At 48.0% G+C, this 21,396-nt stretch overlaps 5 protein-coding genes across 5 annotated transcripts; 3 read left to right on the plus strand and 2 right to left on the minus strand.

The window, feature by feature from the left end:
* Positions 1-3,682: 3,682 nt before the first annotated feature.
* Positions 3,683-5,279, plus strand: DFL_006654 (uncharacterized protein; the record flags this gene model as incomplete). Its single annotated transcript, XM_067636116.1, has 4 exons — positions 3,683-4,116; positions 4,193-4,480; positions 4,545-5,054; positions 5,120-5,279. The coding sequence occupies 4 exons, from the start codon at positions 3,683-3,685 to the stop codon at positions 5,277-5,279; spliced, it is 1,392 nt and encodes a 463-aa protein (XP_067487765.1).
* A 407-nt stretch (positions 5,280-5,686) lies between these two features.
* Positions 5,687-7,948, minus strand: DFL_006655 (uncharacterized protein; the record flags this gene model as incomplete). The annotated part of the gene is made up of 1 exon (XM_067636117.1): positions 5,687-7,948. The coding sequence occupies one exon, from the start codon at positions 7,946-7,948 to the stop codon at positions 5,687-5,689; it is 2,262 nt and encodes a 753-aa protein (XP_067487766.1).
* A 534-nt stretch (positions 7,949-8,482) lies between these two features.
* On the minus strand, positions 8,483-12,477 carry DFL_006656 (uncharacterized protein; the record flags this gene model as incomplete). Its single annotated transcript, XM_067636118.1, has 3 exons — positions 8,483-11,352; positions 11,758-11,865; positions 11,946-12,477. 3 exons carry the CDS (start codon positions 12,475-12,477, stop codon positions 8,483-8,485), a joined length of 3,510 nt encoding a protein of 1,169 aa, XP_067487767.1.
* Positions 12,478-15,694: 3,217 nt separating this feature from the next.
* DFL_006657 (uncharacterized protein) lies at positions 15,695-16,589 on the plus strand (the record flags this gene model as incomplete). Its single annotated transcript, XM_067636119.1, has 2 exons — positions 15,695-15,956; positions 16,027-16,589. The coding sequence occupies 2 exons, from the start codon at positions 15,695-15,697 to the stop codon at positions 16,587-16,589; spliced, it is 825 nt and encodes a 274-aa protein (XP_067487768.1).
* A 2,417-nt stretch (positions 16,590-19,006) lies between these two features.
* Positions 19,007-21,187, plus strand: DFL_006658 (uncharacterized protein; the record flags this gene model as incomplete). The annotated part of the gene is made up of 13 exons (XM_067636120.1): positions 19,007-19,045; positions 19,172-19,239; positions 19,363-19,400; positions 19,529-19,599; positions 19,691-19,716; positions 19,785-19,851; positions 19,933-20,017; positions 20,098-20,122; positions 20,189-20,329; positions 20,411-20,709; positions 20,801-20,838; positions 20,948-21,030; positions 21,148-21,187. The coding sequence occupies 13 exons, from the start codon at positions 19,007-19,009 to the stop codon at positions 21,185-21,187; spliced, it is 1,020 nt and encodes a 339-aa protein (XP_067487769.1).
* Between the last annotated feature and the right edge of the window lie 209 nt (positions 21,188-21,396).

The following is a 21,396-nucleotide window of genomic DNA, read 5'->3' on the forward strand; positions in this document are numbered from 1 at the left end:
AGACACGGCATATCCCCCTCCTCCATAGTCCAAAGGACGAAAGGGAAAGGAAAGGTCTGAACCCTAGAAGGAGGGTGTGGAGGGGGAGGCTTGCAATCATAAGCCCATTGATGAAGCAGGATCCTAGGATAATCTTAACAAGAATAGGGAAGGGGGGTAGGTAACAGCGAGTATAGCCGATATGAGGAATCCTTTTGCGAAGGACCGATTGGCCCAAAGGGGGGGTTAGTGGAGGAGGATAAACAAAAATGTGGGCCAGGGTTAGTTGTACAAAGAGACACGGGATGTTATTTGCGAAAAGCAAGACACGATAAATGGTTGGGAGGGTTAGCTAGGCTCGTAAGAGGGGATACGGGGTGCAGGAAAGATGATGGGAGGCCAATTTGCAAGGTTTATGTTGATATTGTTGAAAAGGGTTATAGCTAAGGTAGATTTTAGGCGTAAAGTGGATATGGAGCTAGAGATCGAAGAAGGATTAAAAAGATCGTTCTGAGCCGGGGGGTGGCGTATAAAAAAGAAATTAAAGGAAGAGGTAAGTCGTGGATATCCGGATGGCAAAGATATCGAAAAGAGAGATAGTGGAATATCGCAGCTGAGACTAGTCGCCCACCTCCTTCACGATGGAGCAAGATGGGTAGCTCGAAGGCGACCAACTGGGCCGGATTGGATAAATCCGAATAGACGGGATGGATTAGTTGATAGTTTACGAACAACTAGTATTCAATTGAGTGGCGGGAACTTCAATTGAATCAAAAATGTAGCTTTAATAAGCTCAATCAAACATCATGAAGCTCAGTGTTATCGTTGAAAAGTACGAAATCACCATCTAAAAGATACTTATCGAATCCAACTAGTTCAAATTCTTTTTTTTGAAAGCTTTATGTCGGTCCCTTGTCAATGAATTGTCCACGTCGTTGCGCATGCAAGCCCCGTTAGCTTATTCCGCTTTTAATTTTTTTTTTACCTTTTCTTTTCTTTTCTTTTCCAAAACGCAGGTTTTGCTGCAGATGGGGCCTCTGGGATAACACTTAAAAAAAAGAAGTGCGGAGAATAATCCAAGGTATGTAACCACGGTGTAATCACGCAGGGTCACAGGTGCTGGATGGGTACCACGAGGGTACAAGGCGTGTATATGTAGGTATGACGAGGTTGCCCCCCAAAAGATGATTTTTTTATGTTTGCCTGTGCGAAATAGAAGAACGGGATGGGGAAATCGAGCCATAAGGCCAACTCAGGCTTGGGAAGCTTAGAAGTAAAATGCGAGTTACACCGGGGCCACACCGTACTTTCTTTTTCCTTCTTCTCACACGGTTGGGGGAGAACGCACCTAGTAGACGTTTCATGCAGGACCGATGATTCTGGGAACCAGCTTGAGAGGGCACGGGCGTTCAGACGTCTCCACAGTCCAGCAAGGAATGGAGCTCAAGGCTAGTCAATGAGTAAGAAGGTTTACTCTTATCGAGGAAAGAATATCAAAAGAGCAATCTGATACAATCAATTGGGCAGTTTGAAAGTGATATTCAGAGTCACAGGATCGCAGAATTCAAGATTGAGAGCTTCAACCGTTAAATCATGAGCCCATCTTATCAAACTTCTAGGGCTTCGAGAGCTGACGTCTTGGATCCCGATTGGACCAACAGTTTTTTCAAAGACACGAAGTTTTTTTTTCCTTGCGAACTTTCTAGCGCCGTTCGGGTTTTATCACAGCTAGCTAGCTAGGTCCAGCCTTGCAGGCTTTTTTGCGATTAAGATCCTGTTACGAATTGGAAACTCGAAGCTCCGGTCCCTCAAGCTAGCGAGCTTGGAAAAGATGGTGGTCTTGGACATGTCGAATCGCCGGAATGGGTGAAGCGCTGAAGCTCGCTAGCTTGGGAGCTATCTTGGAGCTTGGTCCATTCAGGTGACGCTATGTTGGAGATGTCTCAGATGGTACTTGTTACCTGGTATCTTCCGAGAAATATTTCTAGGATTGTTGGCGACGGCGTAGACTCGAAAGGATAGCTGTCGTCGATGCTCATCGCATATTTCGAGGTACCAAGAAGCCATGTCACCTGCCTCTTTTTCGTAAAACGAAAAAAAAAAAAAAAAACTTTTATTTTTTGTGAAGTGGAACAGGCAAAATAACCGTCAGTTGCAACGGCGGGCATTTTTCGGCTGTTGAAACTTAAATATCAAGAACTTCTCGTCGACGGATGCCACGGGAATCGGAAAACATCATTTTCGTCGATGACTGAACAATGACTAGAGAACGGACGAGACCCCGGGGGGCAATAAAGGCGATAGAAATGTAAGTACGTTTGTATGTACAGTACTGTTGCCTTAAGATACCGTCACAGAAAAAAGCGGGATGAGGGAGCGTGCTGTCATGCACAATGCATGCTGCAATGCGCATGTATTGACAGCAAAGCGTCCTTGGACCCGTCGGTCTGGATCTGCTAGGGTGTGCTGTGGGAATGGAGAATGAACGAAATATCGTGGTCGACGGTTATTGGACGGTAGCCGACTCCCCATGTGCATTTTGGGGGTTGTTCGTCGGAGGAGCCTTCATCGGATAGATTCTGGTAGATCCTGAGCATTATTGCAATTGCAATTGCAATTGGACTCGAGAAGGCAATCCTCACTGAGGCTCTTGAGAATTGCAATTTGGTAAAGTTGGATATTATTGTAGAAGTCTATAATGTCAACATTTGCCTCTGCCTAAGTTAGCACCAACGTTGCATTGCAAGACCACATGTAGGACCAACACGAGTTTGAGGTTGTAGATATGCCGCCGGTCACGACGTTGTGATGCTTTTCATAGATATATGCATAGCATTCAAGCCAGATATATCTAGATATCTTCCAACGGCGGTAGCCTATTATTTGTGACATAACAATGCAAAGCCGTTCTGCCAGATATATCAGCCGTCCGGTCGATATATCTGCAATATCAAAGTCCAAACTGCGGGACTGGCATATTTCGGTAAAAGATCGAGCCCAACTGCTTTGGTTCACGAAGCGCGCGTCAATCTTCGCATCCGCAAGCGTTCTTCGAGAGAAGGTTCCGTATTATCATTGTTGACCTTTTTGTCTCGCGACAGTGGTATCCAAACTAGCCACCGCCACATCTCCCAGTGGCTCGCGTGCTTTCTTGCAAGGCTGAAGCTAGCCGAAATGACCGATGCAACTACAACGGCAGGGGGCCAAGCTATATTTGGGAGCTGTTGCATGGGTCGTGAGTGGTCCGGCCCAAATCGCTTCTCCTTGATATCCCTTCAGCCGTAGCCCATTTTGTCGACAATTGTCTCCTAGAATTGAACCAGGAGTATTTTATATCGTATACCATTCTATACCATGATATGTGTTTTTGAGGTTTGAAGTCAGTCGAATTCCAGCTGTCGAGAAGTAAATTCCAACTGTTCGAAGCTAAAAGGAGGTTTGAGTTAGTTGGGGGCGGATCATCGCACAGGCTGCTTGAAACGCCAACATCAAATCAAATTAATTATCAGACCTCCCCTTCTCCTCTCTTCTCTTCCTACTCCCCTCCTCGACTCTACATACTTACTTACATGGCCACTCGACGGTGCTGGACCCCTTTATAACCCCCAGCCTACCTCCTGATTACCAGTATCATTGTCATTAACATATCATACCATCTTGACCATCGATACTACGAGACGCCTAGGCGGGTACAACTGTCGCGATGTACAACCCGGCAATAGACCGCTCTCCCATCTCCCCCTCCTTCACCTCCAATCCCTTCGACAAATACAAATCCGCCCGAGAGGGCATGCTACCGGATGGAATAAACGGCATCGGAACCGGATCCTGGCCGGACAGGTTTTCAGCTCGTAAAAAAGTCGGCGAAAGAAGACGAATAGTCAGAGTTCTCGTTATTGCATTTTTAGTTGGGTTTTTATTATGGTTCTTTGTGACACCGTTGAATTGGACCTCCGGACGGAATTCGGGCGAGCTTTATACGCCGCCTAGTCAGACTCAGACGCAGACGGAGGGGAAGGCGCAGCATGATAGTGCCAGTACGGATAGGTTCGGTCCGGTGGGAGAGGGGCGGACTATTCCACAGGATTCGAAGGTACAGGTTGGAAAGGAGAAGGCTTCTTTTGTTATGTTGATTCGGTAGGTACCCATATAGCCTTCAGTTTTGCGGTTATTGAATTATTTTACTAATATAAGGGAAATCATTGGTGAATAGAAACCAGGAACTTCAAGACGCCCTTAAATCCATGAAACAAATCGAAGACCGGTTCAACCATCGATTCCACTACCCCTGGACCTTCCTCAACGATGTCCCATTCACCGAGGAGTTTATTCGAGAAACCACCAAGCGAGCATCAGGAAAGACCGAATACGGATTAATCCCCAAGGAACACTGGAGCATCCCCGAATCCATCGATCAGGATAAAATGAAAGCTGCTATGAGAAAGATGCAGGAGGACCGGGTCATCTACGGTGGTTCTCTTTCCTATAGACATATGTGCCGGTATGCTTGATATCAGAACCCATAAATAAAGTTTAGTCGAAGCTAATGAGGTGTACGCGTGTAGCTTCAACTCCGGATTCTTCTGGCGACAAGAGCTTCTCGATAAGTACGAGTGGTACTGGCGAGTCGAACCCGGTATCGGTTTCTACTGCGACGTCGACTACGATCCCTTCGAATTCCTACGTCTCTCCGGCAAAAAATACGGCTTCACAATCACCCTCCCCGAGTACAAATCCACCATCCCAACGCTCTGGTCCCAAACCCTCGAGTTCATGAAAAAGAATCCACAATACCTTAACTCCAACTCGTCGCTTCAGTATTTACTCGAAGATAAAGATCAGGGTAAAGCGTTGAGTTCTGATCCACCACCAGAGTATAACGGCTGTCACTTTTGGTCGAACTTTGAGATTGCTAGCTTGGATTTATGGAGAAGCGAGGCTTATCGTAGCTATTTCGATCATTTGGATAGCGCCGGGGGTTTCTTTTACGAAAGGTGGGGGGATGCACCGGTTCATTCGATCGCTGCGGCTTTGTTTTTGGGAACTCAGGAGGTTCATCATTTTGCGGATATGGGGTAGGTTCCTTCTCTACATTTATTTTCATAAAAATTAGTGATAGCGCTAACGGGCTTCGGTATAGATACATGCACGTCCCATGGAGCAGATGTCCGCAACCGGATGAATTCTACAAGTACTCCAAGTGTGTTTGTCCATTTGAGAAGAAAGACAGCTTCGACTTGAACGGATGGAGTTGCCAACCGAGGTGGTGGAAGATCGCAGGGAAGGAGTACGGTGCCTGAGCGTTGTTACCTTGAGACTTCCGTTTCTTTTTTTTTTTTTTTTTTTTTTTCGCAGTTTGGGGTCATCTATTTTGGCTTGCTTGCTTGCTTACAACAATACTTATTCTTCTCTGTACATCTTCAACCTTGCTCTTTTTAAAAAATTCTGGTTTTGCTTTTTAAAATGGGAATTGGGTATGGGAATGGCGGGTTTTGGGCACAAAAGAAGAAAAAAGAACGTGGTTTATTTTGCTTAGAATTGCTTTTAATCATTAACTTTTCTTTCAAACCTTCGACAGGGAGGGGTTTTTAACGACGATGAAATTAATATACACACGAACAAATATCCAATTTGACTCCTATACCCCCCTTTACCGTATACTTCTTATCTCTAGTATGCATATCAAAAGCTGTAGCCAGTCAAGTAATCAACTAGCAATCCTCATCTGCGCAACATCCCTAACCATCCCCTTCTCCTCCACCGCCTCCGCCCCCTTCCCTTCCTTCTCCCTAACCTCCTCCTCCATCTTCTCCTCCTGCCTCCTCAACTCCTCCGCCTTCCTCTTCTCCTCCTCCACGATCCTCCAATCCACCAACTCACTCCCCCCGATATGCCCAATAATATCCCCCACCAAGTATCTATACCTCAAATGCCCCTCCACGCTCTCGCTCATATCCACATTCTCCACCCCATCCGGCCATTTCACATTTTGTAGTCCAGCGACACCGAATTGTACTGCCGAAGTTCTATACAGGAATCCTAGTATATAATCATTTTCGCTGAAGACGTTGACGAGGCGGCCGGATACTACCGTTCTGGCTTTGATCCAGCTGTCTCCGCTGGATGGGATGGCGGAGCCGAGGAGGTATACGTTCTCGACTATTCCGAATGCTCTCCTTTCCGCCAACTCCACAAGCGCGGAGTATATTACCCTAGAACCAAGACTGTACCCCACCAACGTTACCGGTCTGTTCCCCTGAACTCTATTGATCAACGCATCTGCCAAAATCTTCCCGGCCTTTTCAGCGCGGGTTTTTACAATATTAAACGGATTGTCCACGACTTGTCCGAATTTTAGTAGCGCGATGGGCCACAACGCCATCATCAATGTTGCCAGGACTGTTCTTTTGATAATCTCGATTTTGAGGTATGCGAAACCGTAGGTTTTTAACATGGTGGTTAGGGCGTTGCCGAGGTCCATCAAGGCAGTGGATTCCCAGCGGAGGGCGTAGACTTCTGTGTGGGCGGAGAGGGAACGCCAGGGGGTTATGAAGTGGGTTGGGGAGGTGATCCAGCCGGAGATTCCGATTGTGAGGGAGAGGCGGGAGGTGTCTGGTGTGGTTTGTGGGGGTGTGTTATTGTGGTTGTTGGCTTGGATTTCGTCGAAAGTAGTAGCAGGGGATGATGTCGGACGAGGAGGTAATGGTGGTGATGATTCCGAAGGGCGGGGAGGTAACGGCGGTCCTTGCTCCTCATTTTCACCTATATCCCCATCCGAACCCCGATCACCCAAGGGATCCTTCACCCCAGGCTTAACCTTCACAAACCCAAAATCCTCAACCTCCTGCGCATACCTCTTCATCATCTCCCCCGTCATCTTGCCCCCATAAGCCCCAAACAACGTCCCGACTAACGCCCCACTCCCCGCCAACGCCCCAAGATACCCGGCTGCAGCAGTAGCACCTAATCCGATCCCCGACATTACGGTTCCAATCCCAGCTGCTACTAATGGAGCCGCTAGACCACCGGTTATTCCTATTACTGCTGCGCCTGCGACGCCAGCGATCCCGATTTTGAGACGACGGTTCCATTTGTTATTCGCCTTTCGGCGGTCGCGGGAGGAGTCTGCTGACATTGTGATGCTGGAGTCTTGGGATTTGGCGGCGGCGACGAGGGTTTCTGCTATTGATTTTTCGAGGGTTACGAGGGTTAGTGGTGGGAGGGATAAAGACGTAGATAGGATTCTGAGGAGAGCCCTGGACCGGGCGTCGTAGGTTTCAAGACCTAAGATCAATAATAAAATCGAATGCAAAATCAATGGTTTCGCAGGATCAGGCAAGGAAGTTATCAATCCCGTTGGAATAGCGGGGAACCGGGTGTTTTCTATATTATTATCCAATAGATGTGGTTCTTCTCCCCCTCCTTCTCCTTCTCCTTCTTCATATAGTGATTGTGAAGGTTGGTCGTTTCCAACGACATCTTGCATGTGTGCTGCGGTTCCGACGCGGGAGTCTAGATCTGGTGGGTTGAGGATATCATAGATCCTTGTTAGGAGATCTTGTTGCCAGCGGTCGAATGAAGCTGTGGCTTCGTGACGGAAGCGGGATAAGGATGTTGATTCTTTTGGATCGGTGGAGTATGGATTTGGTGAAGCCGATGGTTTTGAAGTCGGAGTCGGGGTGTTATTATCTTCTTCGGTCGATGGAAGGGTAGTAGTACTATCCGGCGGAGTTGAAGGAGAAGAAGAAGTAGAATCCTTCGTCTTACTCTTCGGAGGCGCAGGATCGAAGGTATGAAGTAGAGATGTCCGCATTACCTCTGTAGCCGCAGTAATAAGGTGTAATAAATCCTGTCTTTGCGGATCCGTAAGAAGCGTGATAAGGTCGACGTCATACTGTGGTTTTTTTGGGGTGGCGGCATCCTTTGATGCGCCGGTGGATTTGAGTCTTTCGCCGATGCCGAATGGCATTTTGGTATATGATCTAGGGGGTACTTGTTACATGAACGGAATGGTAGAAGTAGCGGAGTAGTATGTAGATGGTGAACGGAGACGTCATGAAGTTAAGTTGGGGGTGGAGTTAAAAGAGAAAGAACTAAATCGCGTTGGGAATGTTGCAAGCCGACGTCATCGGCGGGTCAGCCCGGGTTGCCTATTCCGGACGGTCGTACAAAGATGTCGGATTAATTTTATTTATAGGATCATCTAACCTTTGGCTTACGATGTAGAGCAATAAACAACAAGAGGGTATAATTCTGAGAGTGAAAGGACATTATATAACGAGGGCCTTCCTATGACAAAAACCAGGGTCTAGACCTGGATATGGTATGTATGTATGTAAGAGGACGAATCCCGAATGATTCGCTATCGATATATCACAATAATATACACGGACGCTATTCTCATTGCATCTAAGGAAGGTATAAAAGTAGGCTCCAAACGCCGCCATCATAAAAAACACAGACACAATCGTGACTCTATCACCTTGCTCTCTCCGATACCTATCTACTTGGTAGTAGTGGCAGTAGCAGTAGTAGCACCATTAACCACTACTTCGCCCTCCTCCTCTCTCCCATCCAAATCCATACCCCCACTCGACCCCCCCTTCTCCTGATCCTCCCCCTTCTTCTCAACAACCTCCTTGACAAGCCACCTGCTCCCCAAATTCCTAACCTCCCTCTCCTTCCCATTCCCACTCCCAGCACCCGTCGTATTAGTCACCAACGTCTCCACCGCCTCGTTCTTCTTCCTCATAACCTCCCACTTCTTCAACCGTTCATGAACCCCCTTCCCACCCCTCACATCTCCAAACCCAATAGCACTATCAACCCACTTAACATCCTCAACCATAAACCCCATCCCATCGTGTCCTCCATCCCACCCTCTACTCTTCAATCCATACTTGACCACACCCCTATACTCCCCCAAATTCCCGCATATAACAATCTTAACCAACAAATCCTTCTTCCCTTGAACACTAGCACTCGTCTTAGGCACACCTCCTTCCGCCATCGCCGCCGCCGCAATCTCCTTTGACCTCCCCGCCCCCCGTCTTTTAGGCGCCGCAAGTCGTGCGATAACGGCATCGTGTGCAGATGCATACTCCACAACTTCAGCACCATCTCTAACCGCCGGTAAATATCCCAAATGCACCAGTACCGCCAAAATATTGCTATCATCGGTATAAACCTCCGTACCCCACAATAACCGTTTCTTGCACACCCGTTCCCTTTCCTCGAGTGACAAACAATACCACGGGATCCGGATTAAATAAGTACAATTCTCGCGTTCCATGAACAGCGGGATATGGCTGTACGATTTTATCGCTCCGGATTTTTTAAGTACTGTGGGGGTGTACACCATCGATCCGAGGTGATGTCGTTCGTGCTTTTCCAGCTCGGCGCGGACTTCGGAGTTGTCGATGACTTGTGGCGGTGGGATGACAGGGAGATTATTGGTGTTGCTATTGCCGGTGTTGCTATTGCTGGTGCTGGGGTTGACGGATGTGAATGTTGTTGTGCCCTTGACCGGTGTTCCTGACAGTGATGCCGCAGCCGCGTCCTCCAGGTTCGATAACGTGCTATCGGATCGTAGGTTTGAACTAGCTGTATAATACCCCCGTCGCCGCTTTACCGCCCTTTCGACGGGTATAACGTCCGCCCGCTTCATAGGGCTATGGGTGAGTTCGATACCTCCCATTTCGATATCCTCATCCTTCTTGACAGCCGAGTCGCCTTCATCGATTACGATAATCTCGCGTTTAAGCTTCGGGGATTGAGAAACTTGATCGTTCGCAAATGGTCCAGGGTATTTTCGTTCGTGAAATCCCTTTACGAGCGCTTCTTCAGCACGGAGGGGTGGATTGTCGGTACTTCGTTCACGTTCGAGGTGTTCTCGTTCCCAGGGTTTGGGGTCGTGCGAATGGTCGGCGAGGATCTGTGCTGGATCATCGAGAGAAGCGTTGCCTACGGGCTTTTTGCGATCGTTATCATACTGGTGAAGGCTGGATATCGTATGTTGGTTGGACAGGCCGGGAGTTATCGCGAATGGGGATTCGGGCATTTGCGTAGTATAGGCATTGAAAGAAAGCGACGCGACTGAGGAAGTAGGAGGAGCAGGATGATGGTATGAGGGCGAGGGGTGAGGTTGAGGTTGAGGTGGAGGATGGTGAGATGTTGGCGGGGAGATATTGGGGGTGTGATTGTGTCGCGGCAAAGGCGGTTGAACACTTCGAGGAGGTGTAGGTTCCCGACGTGGAGGTTCCGTGATCTGACGCTGGTAAGGGCTGCCAGGATAGGAGCTCGTACGAATGTGATTCTGTGCTCGAAGGTGAGGAGGTGGTTGCGACGGGAATGGCTCCCTTTCGGGAATTCGTTCCTGGTGATGATGATAGGTTGGCGGGTGGGGATGAGGCTGGCTGGAGGGAGGTGGTGCTTGAGGTTGAAGTTGAGCTTCTGCCTGGGGTGGGAACGTGGGTTGAGACAATGGGCGTGTCGGTGGCGAGAAGTGCGGATCGCGCGGACGCGATATACTAGGCCCGGGCCGATAAGGCGGCGTTCTGGTTTCAGGGAATGGCGGTGGCTTGTTCATGGGCGGACTGTTCGAACGAGAAGGTTCAATTGCGTGTCCACCGATCGGCCTATCGCCAGGAGTATACGGTCGCTTTAAAGGCGATAGATCCGGTCCCAGAGTACGAGCAGGGTCTCTATAGACGGATTGGGTCAACGACTCCAAACGAGCGAGCGGGCCGGGCGGTCCATCTCCCAGAATAGTCGACAGAGACATGTGTGAAGGCCGGGGTATCTCGCGCGATATTTCGAGGGACGATATGGAAGGTAAGTCTCGGCCACCACCGAACGGCGCGTTAGCCGGAGGAGGGGGGAAATTCTGTGGATGCGACGGGGGCCCTGGCGGCGCCCGCGAATAATGGGGCGGGCTAGGGGGCGGCATCGATCGGTTAGTTGTTGACGCTGGCCGATTGGGTGGAAGGTGCGGGGAAGGATGATGGTATTGCGATTGGGCCTGTGATTGGTGATGAGGTTCCGAGTAAGAAGCTGAACGTTGGTGGTGATGCGGTCCCGGAGGTGGAGGATGTGATGGTGGTTGTGATGGTGGTTGAGAAAACAGGGGTTGAGGGGGGAAGGGGCCAGTTTGAGGAGGCCCCGAATGGTGGCCAGGCGGCGGCGGAGGCCCGTTCTGCTGCAATTGTTGCTGAAGCTGGTGATGCTGCTGCTGGGCAGACTGCAGAGAAGGGCCGTTGGAGTAAGGAGGAGGTGGTGGCGGGCCTGGCTGGTGGAAATGCGGAGGATGGTGATGTTCTCGCGGGTGTTCTCGCGGATGCTCTCGTGGCGGGTGTTCTCGTTGGTGGGATTGATCTGTCGGCCGGGTCGAAAACGTGGTCAGCCAAATTCAACTCAATTTTCGCGCGTCTTCCGATTTCCATCGCAAAATGACGAATGCCGACCAAAAGTTCTGCCAAGAGAGGGACAACAGGGGCTGCAAAACGGACACACAGAACCGCACACGCAGGCTTGCTGCTTCTTTTGTGGACCGCGCCGTGGGCAGGCTGGCCCAGACCAGGACCATGCATAAGGTTTAGCGTCTGTTTTTTTCGCTCAACTGCGTCCGGTTGGGTGATGCAACCGAAGAGGAGAAAAAGACTCCGCTTGGGCCTGGACAGAAAAGCTCTTTTCACGGGGCACCATGACATTTTGATAACAATAATAATGATGACGATAGCAATTACAATGATGAGACGGACGGGAGGGAGAGAGTACTACCTCGATACATCTGCGGGCTGGCATTCAACATGCTTCGTCCGCTAGAATTGCCCTCAGAAAGCGGTGGAGTAGCATTCTCTTGGCGGTGGAACGGTGGAACGGGTCGATCTGTGCGTGAATTTCCCGTATGAATGAATTAGCGAATCAGATCCTCATATCGTCCGAAGTTTTTGTAGACGTTTGCATACCGTCACGATGAGGTGGGGGGTGGTGCGGATGTAAGGGGTGCTGAGGATGAGAAGAAGGATGGTGAGGAGGTGGTTGTTCGTGCTGTCGATAGCTACGAGGGTCGTGGAACCGTTCATCCATACTCTCGCTCCAAGTTGGGTTCGGTACGCGGTCCCCTGGGTACACCGGCCTCTTATCGTTATTATTATTCATAGGCGGTCGATGAGGGTGAGATGAAGGATGCGGTGGCGGTTGGTGATGCGGTGGTGGTGGTGGAGGAGGAGGATGTGGTTGTGACATATATCTTCTATCGTCCATTCCCACTCCATGGGACGAGTATGTCGAATTAGGTGGAGGCGTGTTTCGTGACGAGAATGATTTCGTCGGTCGGTGATGGTGATGTTTCAGTTCAGGAGGAGCATACGGGGAACCGTGATGACTCGGATGATGATATGTTACTGGCGACGCCGGTGACGATGCCGACGAGAGATTTGGAGACTGATTTGGATGTCGAGGGGGATTCGTGAATCGTGGCTGGTACGGCCGGTCCATGTTCCGAGAAAAGCCCAAGAGCAACAGAATATTAATCGCTTTTATCGGTCTTAGTGTGAAAGCCTTGGCCCGCAACCTTTCTTTCTCAGACAAACAAATAACCTAGAGATCTGCCGTTAACCGCTGATAGGAAAAGGAAGCGTCGATAAAGCACAGAAGTCGAAACTTTCGAAGGGTGAGGTTAGCAAAGAAACACGGTCAAGAGGCGTAGGAATCCAAGCGATGGACGGTGACGATAAGTGCAAGTGTCGTGTGGTGGGCAAAGGACAAAAATAATAAAATACTGATTAACGATCGGGCGAGGCTGTTCCAAGTTCCAGAGAAAAACGGGGAATTTGGCTTCTTATTTGGGGTGTCCAAAGTGGAAGGCCAGGGAGGAAATTGGCTTGGGACTTTGTTTTTTTTTCTGTTTCTTCTTTTCTACCTCCATGCAAGAAGCATGATGTAACGAAGAGCAAGCAGCGGTGGTCAGGTATGGGAGAGCAGAGAACAGGAAGCAAGAAGCAGGAGCAGAGCAAGCCAGCAAGCACGTTCTGTTCCTCTTCCTTCACATCGTTAGCTTGAAATATGCAATGCAAGGCATGGGACCAAGGACAGGATCGGAAAAATAGACCAGAAAGAACTCAGGGCAGGCACACCTTTTTTTTTTTTTTCCCAATATCTGCGACCAAGGGTCAGGTATTGTCCTGGAGCAAAATGCATATGGGCATCTCTCGTCAGCGGCATGCGTCTAACGGTCCAACCCGTCATCGACCTGTGCCAGTTGGTGTACATATATATGTATACAATACATAGGCAGGCAGGCAGGCAGGTAGAAGGGAGTATGCCTGCAGCTCATGAGCTCACGGTATGACAACCGTCTCTGCATGAAATGGTCTCTCGTCAGGTTTGCTGCTCTCCTCACGGACGGAGGCAGAAACGAAACGTATCACAGCTCCCAGGTGTCTGTACATCTGCATTTAGCCAGAGGAGGATGTGCAGAAAAGAGTTCTGTGGTGTCTCGTGTCGGTCCTGTCATCCCACATGCATGTCCCCTTCACCTTTTTATTTTTATTTTTTTGGCTTTCGTTCATCATCGCGCATGGTTGGAACCGGACAGCCGATGTGGGGTTTCGAACCGGGTTCTAGCATTCAAATAGGCAAGAATCCGAGAAAATGCATGCTCGCCAGCCAGGATCCGACCTGTCTAGCTGCGACACAGCGGATGCTGGTGCGTTGTTTCAGCACCTCGAAGGTAGCTTAAGCGTATCCATCGGGGGGTTCACGACGCTAGCTGCCGTCCGGTACTTCCCAACCGTTGGGTTTATCTAATCAAATGGTGTAAGGGTTAGTCAGCTGTATGGGCCTTTGCTTCGCGATCGGCGGGATAAACTCTTACCAGTGCTTGGTTGGCTCGGGTCTCCAATTGTCCGATCAGAGGTTTTGCCTGGTGGAGGTGAGGAGCTATCTGGAGTAGAGTGCCAGCTGTATATATAGAGTGCGATGGAGATGCTATCTTGAAGTTGAGGTTGAGGTTGAAGCTGTCCATCGAGCATCGTGTGTTGTGAATGTGGTCATGAGCTATCAACGTGCAACACGAACCTCCCCGTTGATTTTCTAATCTTCTATATTCCGGGTTTCTTTTAACGATTTTACCTTTTTCGAACTTTTCTTTAGTTTCTTGAATAAGTTTATCGAGTTCGTGTCCGTTACATATAGTTCTAATAAATATATAGTTGAACCTCAAACCCACGGACTGCAAATATATGCTTAAAAAATTACTCTTGCTCTGGATCTCAAGCTACTGTTCAATACTGTCATTTCTGATATAAATTACTTATACATATCTCCACCAAGGCTATTTAAGACTACCTGGGTAAATACAATTCAAGTCTTCAATGATAGAAGTGGACATCGCTACTGATGACAATAACAGCCTCATCCTCCTCCTCCGGGTCCTGTCAAGAACTTCATGATGGAAGACATTTCATCACAATCATGAAACTCACATCATTCGCAATCACAGGAAGCCAATACGGGCCCTCCTCCCGATTAAATGTGTCAAGCATCTCTTCAATCGTAAGCTTCGCGACCACCACAAGAACATAAAATGTCACACCGTAGCAAACAAAATAAAACAAATGAGGCACCGCCAAAACCGCCAAAACCACCAGCCCCACAAAATATCCTACGGCAAAAATCCGAAATAATGCAATCACCATAAAGTTTCGAGTTCTGCGCATCTTCAACAGTCCCCAAATAACGATAACGACCGCGATGATAGCGGTTGCGACGTATATACGTCTTTGTGTCCTGTCGACTGGGTTTTTTGCCCGGGTGCGTTCCAAGGTCCGCATGACCGCATATAAGGCTCGTCCTCGGATAGTCTTGGATCTTCCTCGGACATTATATAGGGGGAAGCATGCAGATGGCTTTTGGTTTTACGATATATCGATATCGGGTGCAGAGGGCTTCTCCACCACGGGGGATCGGTTCTGAGGGTTAATCACGACGTCGTAAAAAAAAAGAGGCAAATGTTTCTATAATTTCCCCCTGGCCTCGAGACTAATTTTTCCCGATGACGTTGTGTTCAGAGAAGAAAGTGAATTGAGATCAGAACTAAAATGCATTTTCCGATACCGACTGCGGACTGTATAAAGCATGTCTCTTTCGTGGCACAGCTGGCTCAAGACCGGTGCTTACAGAAACGCCTGCAGCTGGGGTCGTTCAACATCCCCCGTTTTAATACCTACGGCTGTATCTGAGTACTTCTTATATAACAAGCTTCGAAAGAACAATAACCAAAAATTACTAGCCATTTGAACTATTTCGTTCGGTTATACACGCATTCTCATCCTCAAGGAGTTAACCTGCGCCTGCCCACCTTCTATACCCCATTGAACGTATGTAGTAATCCGTCCGGCCCAGCCGTCTGCCCTGGTTCACCGGATTGACCCAGGACCCCAATTGAATTGCGTGCTAAAAGCTGTGGAATGCGGGGAGCCGAAGCCAGGCTGATAAATTTTTATTTCTATGACGTGGTTTTGTTCCCTTTCAAAAGCTATATCACATATCATATTTGATTGGGAGCTAGAAGATCTTTATAATCGACCTTCCTACCCCTCATCTTGATTTATCCATTCTTCAGATCTTTTCTCAGACCTCGAGAAAAATCCATATCATATCGATCGAACAAAATCCCACTCTTCAACACAGCCGAAGAACAAAAAAAAAAAAAATGTCGACTCCACACGTCCTAATCCTCGGTGGCCACGGGAAAGTAGCGTTAAAGCTAACCCCCCTCCTCCTCCAAAAGTCCTGGCGTGTAACCTCCGTAGTCAGAAACAAAGACCACGAATCAGACATCACCGCCGCCGCCGCAAAATCCCATCCCGAAAACCTTCAAGTCCTCGTAGAAAGCATCGAGGATGTTAAATCCACCAATGATGCGAGCAGGGTATTAAACCAGGTTAAGCCGGACTATGTCGTTTGGAGTGCCGGTATGTTAAATACAATATATATTTATCTATATATATCTGTATTCCTGACAGGTTTGATTGCATATCATAGGTGCGGCCGGAAAAGGCGGACCGGTACGAACCTTCGCCATCGACCGCGACGCCTGCAGATACTACATCGACGCCGCTGCCTCCCCCGCCTCCTCCGTCAAAAAGTTCCTATTGGTATCCTACATCGCCTCCCGACGTAACTCCCCACCCTGGTGGACACCCGAAGACAAATCCTCCGCCGACAACGTCAACCAAAACGTTCTGGCAAACTACTATAAAGCCAAAGTAGCCGCAGATGAGTATCTACTCGCAAGATCCAAGGCTGCTAGAGATGGTGGGAAAGCGTTTGCGGATATTTGTTTACGACCTGGAACGTTGACGGATGATGATGGTGGAGAAGGGGTTTTATTGGGGAAGACGGGGAGTAGAGGGGAGGTTAGTAGGGCTGATGTTGCGAGGGTTGCGGCGAAGCTGTTGGAGACGGAGTACAGAGGGTGGTTGGATCTTTTGAAAGGGGAGGAAGAGGTGGAAGTGGCGGTGGAGAGGTGTGTAGGCGAGAAGGTGGATTGTATCGAAGGCGAGGATTTGGAGGCTATCTATAATACTAAATTGGAATTAGACTAGCTACGGCACTACGTAAGTAATTTTGCAGGTAGGTAGCCTGCAGCTTCTAATATAATACAAATTTCGAGTTAGTATAAATAGATAACATTTATTGTCGTCAATCGATCTTGAACTTGTCCATCCCCGTTCCCTTCAGGTCTATCTATTTATATAATGAGGCGAACAAATCTCGCCCCCCAGGACCCCTTCCTCTCAACCACTCATATAAGATCAAAAAACACCCTACTTTTCCTCCCCCAAAAACTCCTCTATAAACCCCCCCACTCGTTTTCACATTATCCTGTGCCGTACAAGACACAACCCACTCGCATAATTCCTACTCCGCGTCTCTACCGTCTCCGACTTAAACCTACTCCCGGTGATATGAATATAAAACCCCCTCAGCAGCCGGTGGGGTTGATGCATGATTCACACTAGGCTCCGGAGTATTGTGAAACCGTTGTTTTCGAGGTGGGTTGGGATGGAATCACAACGGCTAGTAGATCGTAAAAGTCAGCCGACTGGGTTAAAAATATAATTCGTCAAAATTTGGAGGATACGGAGATGGTGAGGGAGACTAACAATGGATGGGGGAATAGCTTGCGTGCTGCCGGGGTTAGTCTCATTCCAGACTAGGTAGCCACCGGGTTCTATAAACGATCGATCGAAAATCAAATCAAATCAGCATCCAATCCATACCTAAACTGCCTATAATGTATGTACATATGATATGATAATCGCCTTATCATCATCCTCTTCACATTCTTCACAACTCCATCCCACTCCAGTTTCCGAAACCAAACAAAGTCCCCGGATATGAACCACATCATACAGTGTTTCCGATATGGGCTCTAGGACATTGAGAAACTAGCGTTTTCGCGAAGAGTGAATGTCTCTGGGAAGAGGCGGTCCGTGATGCCAAAGCCGTCTACGGTTACAGTCGAGGGTAAGCCATATTCTAACACCATTTTAGATGCTTAAGTTTAGTTTTCACAGTCCCCTTTCTCTACACATACGTATGCAAATTAAAAACCAATGACCAGAAAGGAAAAAGTAAAAGCCCACCCACTCCCGGAAGCGACATCAGCAACAGCGTTCGGACTCTCATGATCAGGGATGGAAGGAGGTAACAGGTGACTGGTATTTTCCACAAAAACATTATATTGAGCGTTCAGCCGTACCATCTCTTTTTTCAGGCGGCTCGAAATCGACGACGTAAGTTGCAATTGACTTTGAATTCGACGCCACTAGCTTTTCCATTTTCGGATATTTTTTTGGCGTACGTAAACCAAGACAAGGGATTTTTAGGTTTGGAGGCGCCTTTGCGCTGCTTTGATAAGCAGAAGATCAAAGAAACAGGAGGGGTATCGGTGGCGGCTTGTGATCTTTGATTGGGGAGGTGAATTGTGTAGATATGAAAAGTAATTGATAGTTAACGTCGGTGGTATTCACGACGAATGAATATATCATTAAAGCATCAAGTCTCTACGAGAGTGTCACTGTATATACGGCCTATCAGTGCTGATAAGCTTCCCCAAAAAACCGTTCTATAATCACCGTTGCGATTATTAGGTCATGCCTGCCTCTACGGAATCGATTATAATTACCTTGTCGATAATTGACATCTGTGCCTCGATCATACGTTCCCATCAACAAAAGCATTATCCGCAACCAGCTGCATGCAGAGAAAACGGAGGGGAATTCAAGAGAAGGAATATCATGTGTTTCTAACCCCACCAATCGCGATCAACGGTATCGAAATCAACATCCCGAGTTTTCATCCCGGCCCTGCATGACTGGTTCAGGGATTTTGGAGACGAGAAGATCACCTGAAAAAGCTCTTGTTGAGTTGCTATTGAAACATTCAGAATCCCTGCAGAGGAATTGCAGAGTGGACGAACGGCCATGCACACCCGCTGCTTTTCATTCGTACCTTCATTTCGAATATTTTCCTAATGGCGGTGGTGGTGTGCAGAGGACAGTGCGCCGAGGGTGATTAGTTGTCGCTAATCGGCTCTGCTGTGGATCCTAGTCTAACCAAAGTCGTCTCGAGGACCGTTTTGACAGGCTTAGAATTGGCCGTCCCCTCCCGCTGTGGGCACTCAAAAACGGATTTCTCCGTGCCTAATAATTTCAAGTTGAAATTTTATGTAGTGTGGTGCTTGGTTCGGTTCAAAGTAAGATATTCCGGTCGGAATATGTCCCAAGGAAAACTACCAGCTGAAATATAAAGGAGAATACTCTCGTCCCGAGTTTGCCTCGACCTGCAGATATTTTGATCCCAAACTTTTGGTTCTACCGGGTTTTTTCGTGGCCCACGTGGGTTTATTCTTGTTGGAACATTTGCGCCGGCCTCTTAGTACTGGGATTAATATTCGAGATTCGATAATATTCGGCGGCTAGGCTAAGAATATTGTGCGTTTACGCCCACCGACAAGATGATTCTCTACGACGACATAGTTCCGGTTCAGATAGTGGTCTGTCTACATGTCTCCAATAGTTATACTGTCTTGAAAGCCTTTGGCATACAGGCCTTCGCTTGAATTTGTTCATATTCTTGACTTTGGTCGACTGACTTGTCATATAATTTGAATATATTATAGCCACAATCAGGCGCAGAAAGAGAATTCTACGACGAAGATTATGATGGCCTCTATGAATACGACGACATGTATGTTCTCCTTCACTCGCATCTTTCAATATCATATATGCATACGTAGCCCCGCGCCAAGCTTTAACATCAATATCGACTATTTCCGCTCGCAACTAACATACCTTCCCCTACCAACTAAAGCGCGAGTATCACCACTTCTCTCTCAACCTCAGCCACCGGTAAGTTCAACTCCCACGATCAAATCCACGGACACGTACATGCACCTTACCTATCAAAATTCCAAATCTTGCGACAAGATTGTTAGCGGCGCACATCACTGACTTTTTACCTTTCGCATGCTCCCCAGACTACAAATTCGAAAATGGAAGACGATATCATGGTTACAAAGAAGGGCAATGGCCTGTGCCGAACGACGAAGTACGTAATCACCGTTGAAAAATCCCGAACGCCTACGTATATCAATCACCCCTTATGAGAACTAACGGCTGACCCGTTCCCTCTGCGCCAGAAACAACAAAACCAAATGGACCTCGTGTATGAAACATCCAGCTGCGGACGAAACATAACGATGAGAAGGAGGGACTGACCTATTTTCGACACAGTCATCAGGTGTATACTTTACGGTTAGGAGGGAAATTATATCTGGCTCCCATAGATGAGTGTCCGCAGGTAATTATTCCCATGAGCTCCGACGGATAAGGCTAAGCCTCTTGGTTGTGTTTAACGTTTATGCTGACGGTTTTGCCTTAGAAAATTCTGGATGTCGGTACCGGGACCGGGATCTGGGCCATGGAAATGGGCGATTTACACCCCAGCGCTGTGGTTATTGGAAATGGTAAGCTTAACTCAATGTTACGTTACACAGACATGGAAACCTAGCTTCATGGTCACTAATATTATAATTTACATGGATAGATTTATCTCCGATACAGCCTCGATGGTAAAGCTTAATCACATACCATAATCCTCGTTCGAAACATTTCTAACGTGGAAATCTCAACCTCAGGGTTCCTCCGAACGTTAAATTCGAAATCGACGACTTCAACGAACCATGGGTTCAAACACCGGGCTCCTACGATTTCGTACATGTCCGTGAAGTTCACGGGGCTGTGTCCGACTGGTCGCAGTTTTGTCGAGAAGCATTTAGGTATGAACTTACGTAACATCACCGGCACAGCGTCAGAACACGAACGGCCCCATACTCACATATGATCCAAAACAAAACTAGGATGTTGAAGCCAGGAGGCTGGATCGAAGTTGCGGAAAGTGCCGCTGAACTACGAAGCGACGATGGAACCCTACCAAAGGACTGTGCCTTAACCACATGGCTTAGCAACGTCTCCGAAGGCTTCGAAAGAATCGGTCATACGGTGGTAGTAGGTCCACACATAGAGGGCTGGTTAAGAGAGGCAGGGTTCGAAGAAATCACCGTAAAAGTCTTCAAGTTGCCAGTTGGCCTTTGGCCCAAGGATAAGGTGGAAAGGGACATCGGGGCGTTCAACCTGTTAAACATGATCGAATATGTTGGTATGTTATGCCTCTGTGCCAATTTTTACGTTTCAGGTCCAAGAAAGTAACTGTTGGATTTTTGAACTAACGTGTGTTGCGTCTGGCACAGAGGGAGCTTCTCTCCAAATTTATACCAGAGTGTTAAAGGTACGCACACCCGCCGCTCCAACATTGTTATTTCTAACAACCGTTCGATATTTTGGAACGGAGCTGTTTCGGAAACGCCAGCTAACAGCTCGTTTCTATAATTTACCAGAAATCACTCGAAGAGACTAGAAGAGCCATCAGAAGCGCGCAGGCGGAGTTTAAACGAAAGGACTACCACATGTATGTCCCATAGTAAGTTTACCCCAGATCCGACCGTTTCTGATATTATATCCCTGGATACCTACTATGCAACATTGTTATAAACCAAAATATAGTTCCTGCGTTAATAACCATATTTCTCCAAAACAGCTATGTTGCCTACGCCAGGAAACCAGACCCTTCCATATAAATATTTAAACTATATCGACCAAGCCTAACCTCTGTGCCTCTAAGAATCAATGCCCGGTTCACAAGAGGTCTATGCGCCGCCTTCCAAACCAATCTTCGAACAATCCTAAGGTTTAAGAAAGTATCTGCTACTAAATCCACCTTTCCCTTCTGTTACTCCCCTTATCCCGTACCTACGTGTACCTTTCTGGCACAGCATGGAGCGTGCAC

The sequence above is a fragment of the Arthrobotrys flagrans genome, assembly GCF_004000055.1.
Source record: "Arthrobotrys flagrans strain CBS H-5679 chromosome Unknown unitig_8, whole genome shotgun sequence".
NCBI classification, from domain to species: Eukaryota; Fungi; Ascomycota; class Orbiliomycetes; order Orbiliales; family Orbiliaceae; genus Arthrobotrys; species Arthrobotrys flagrans.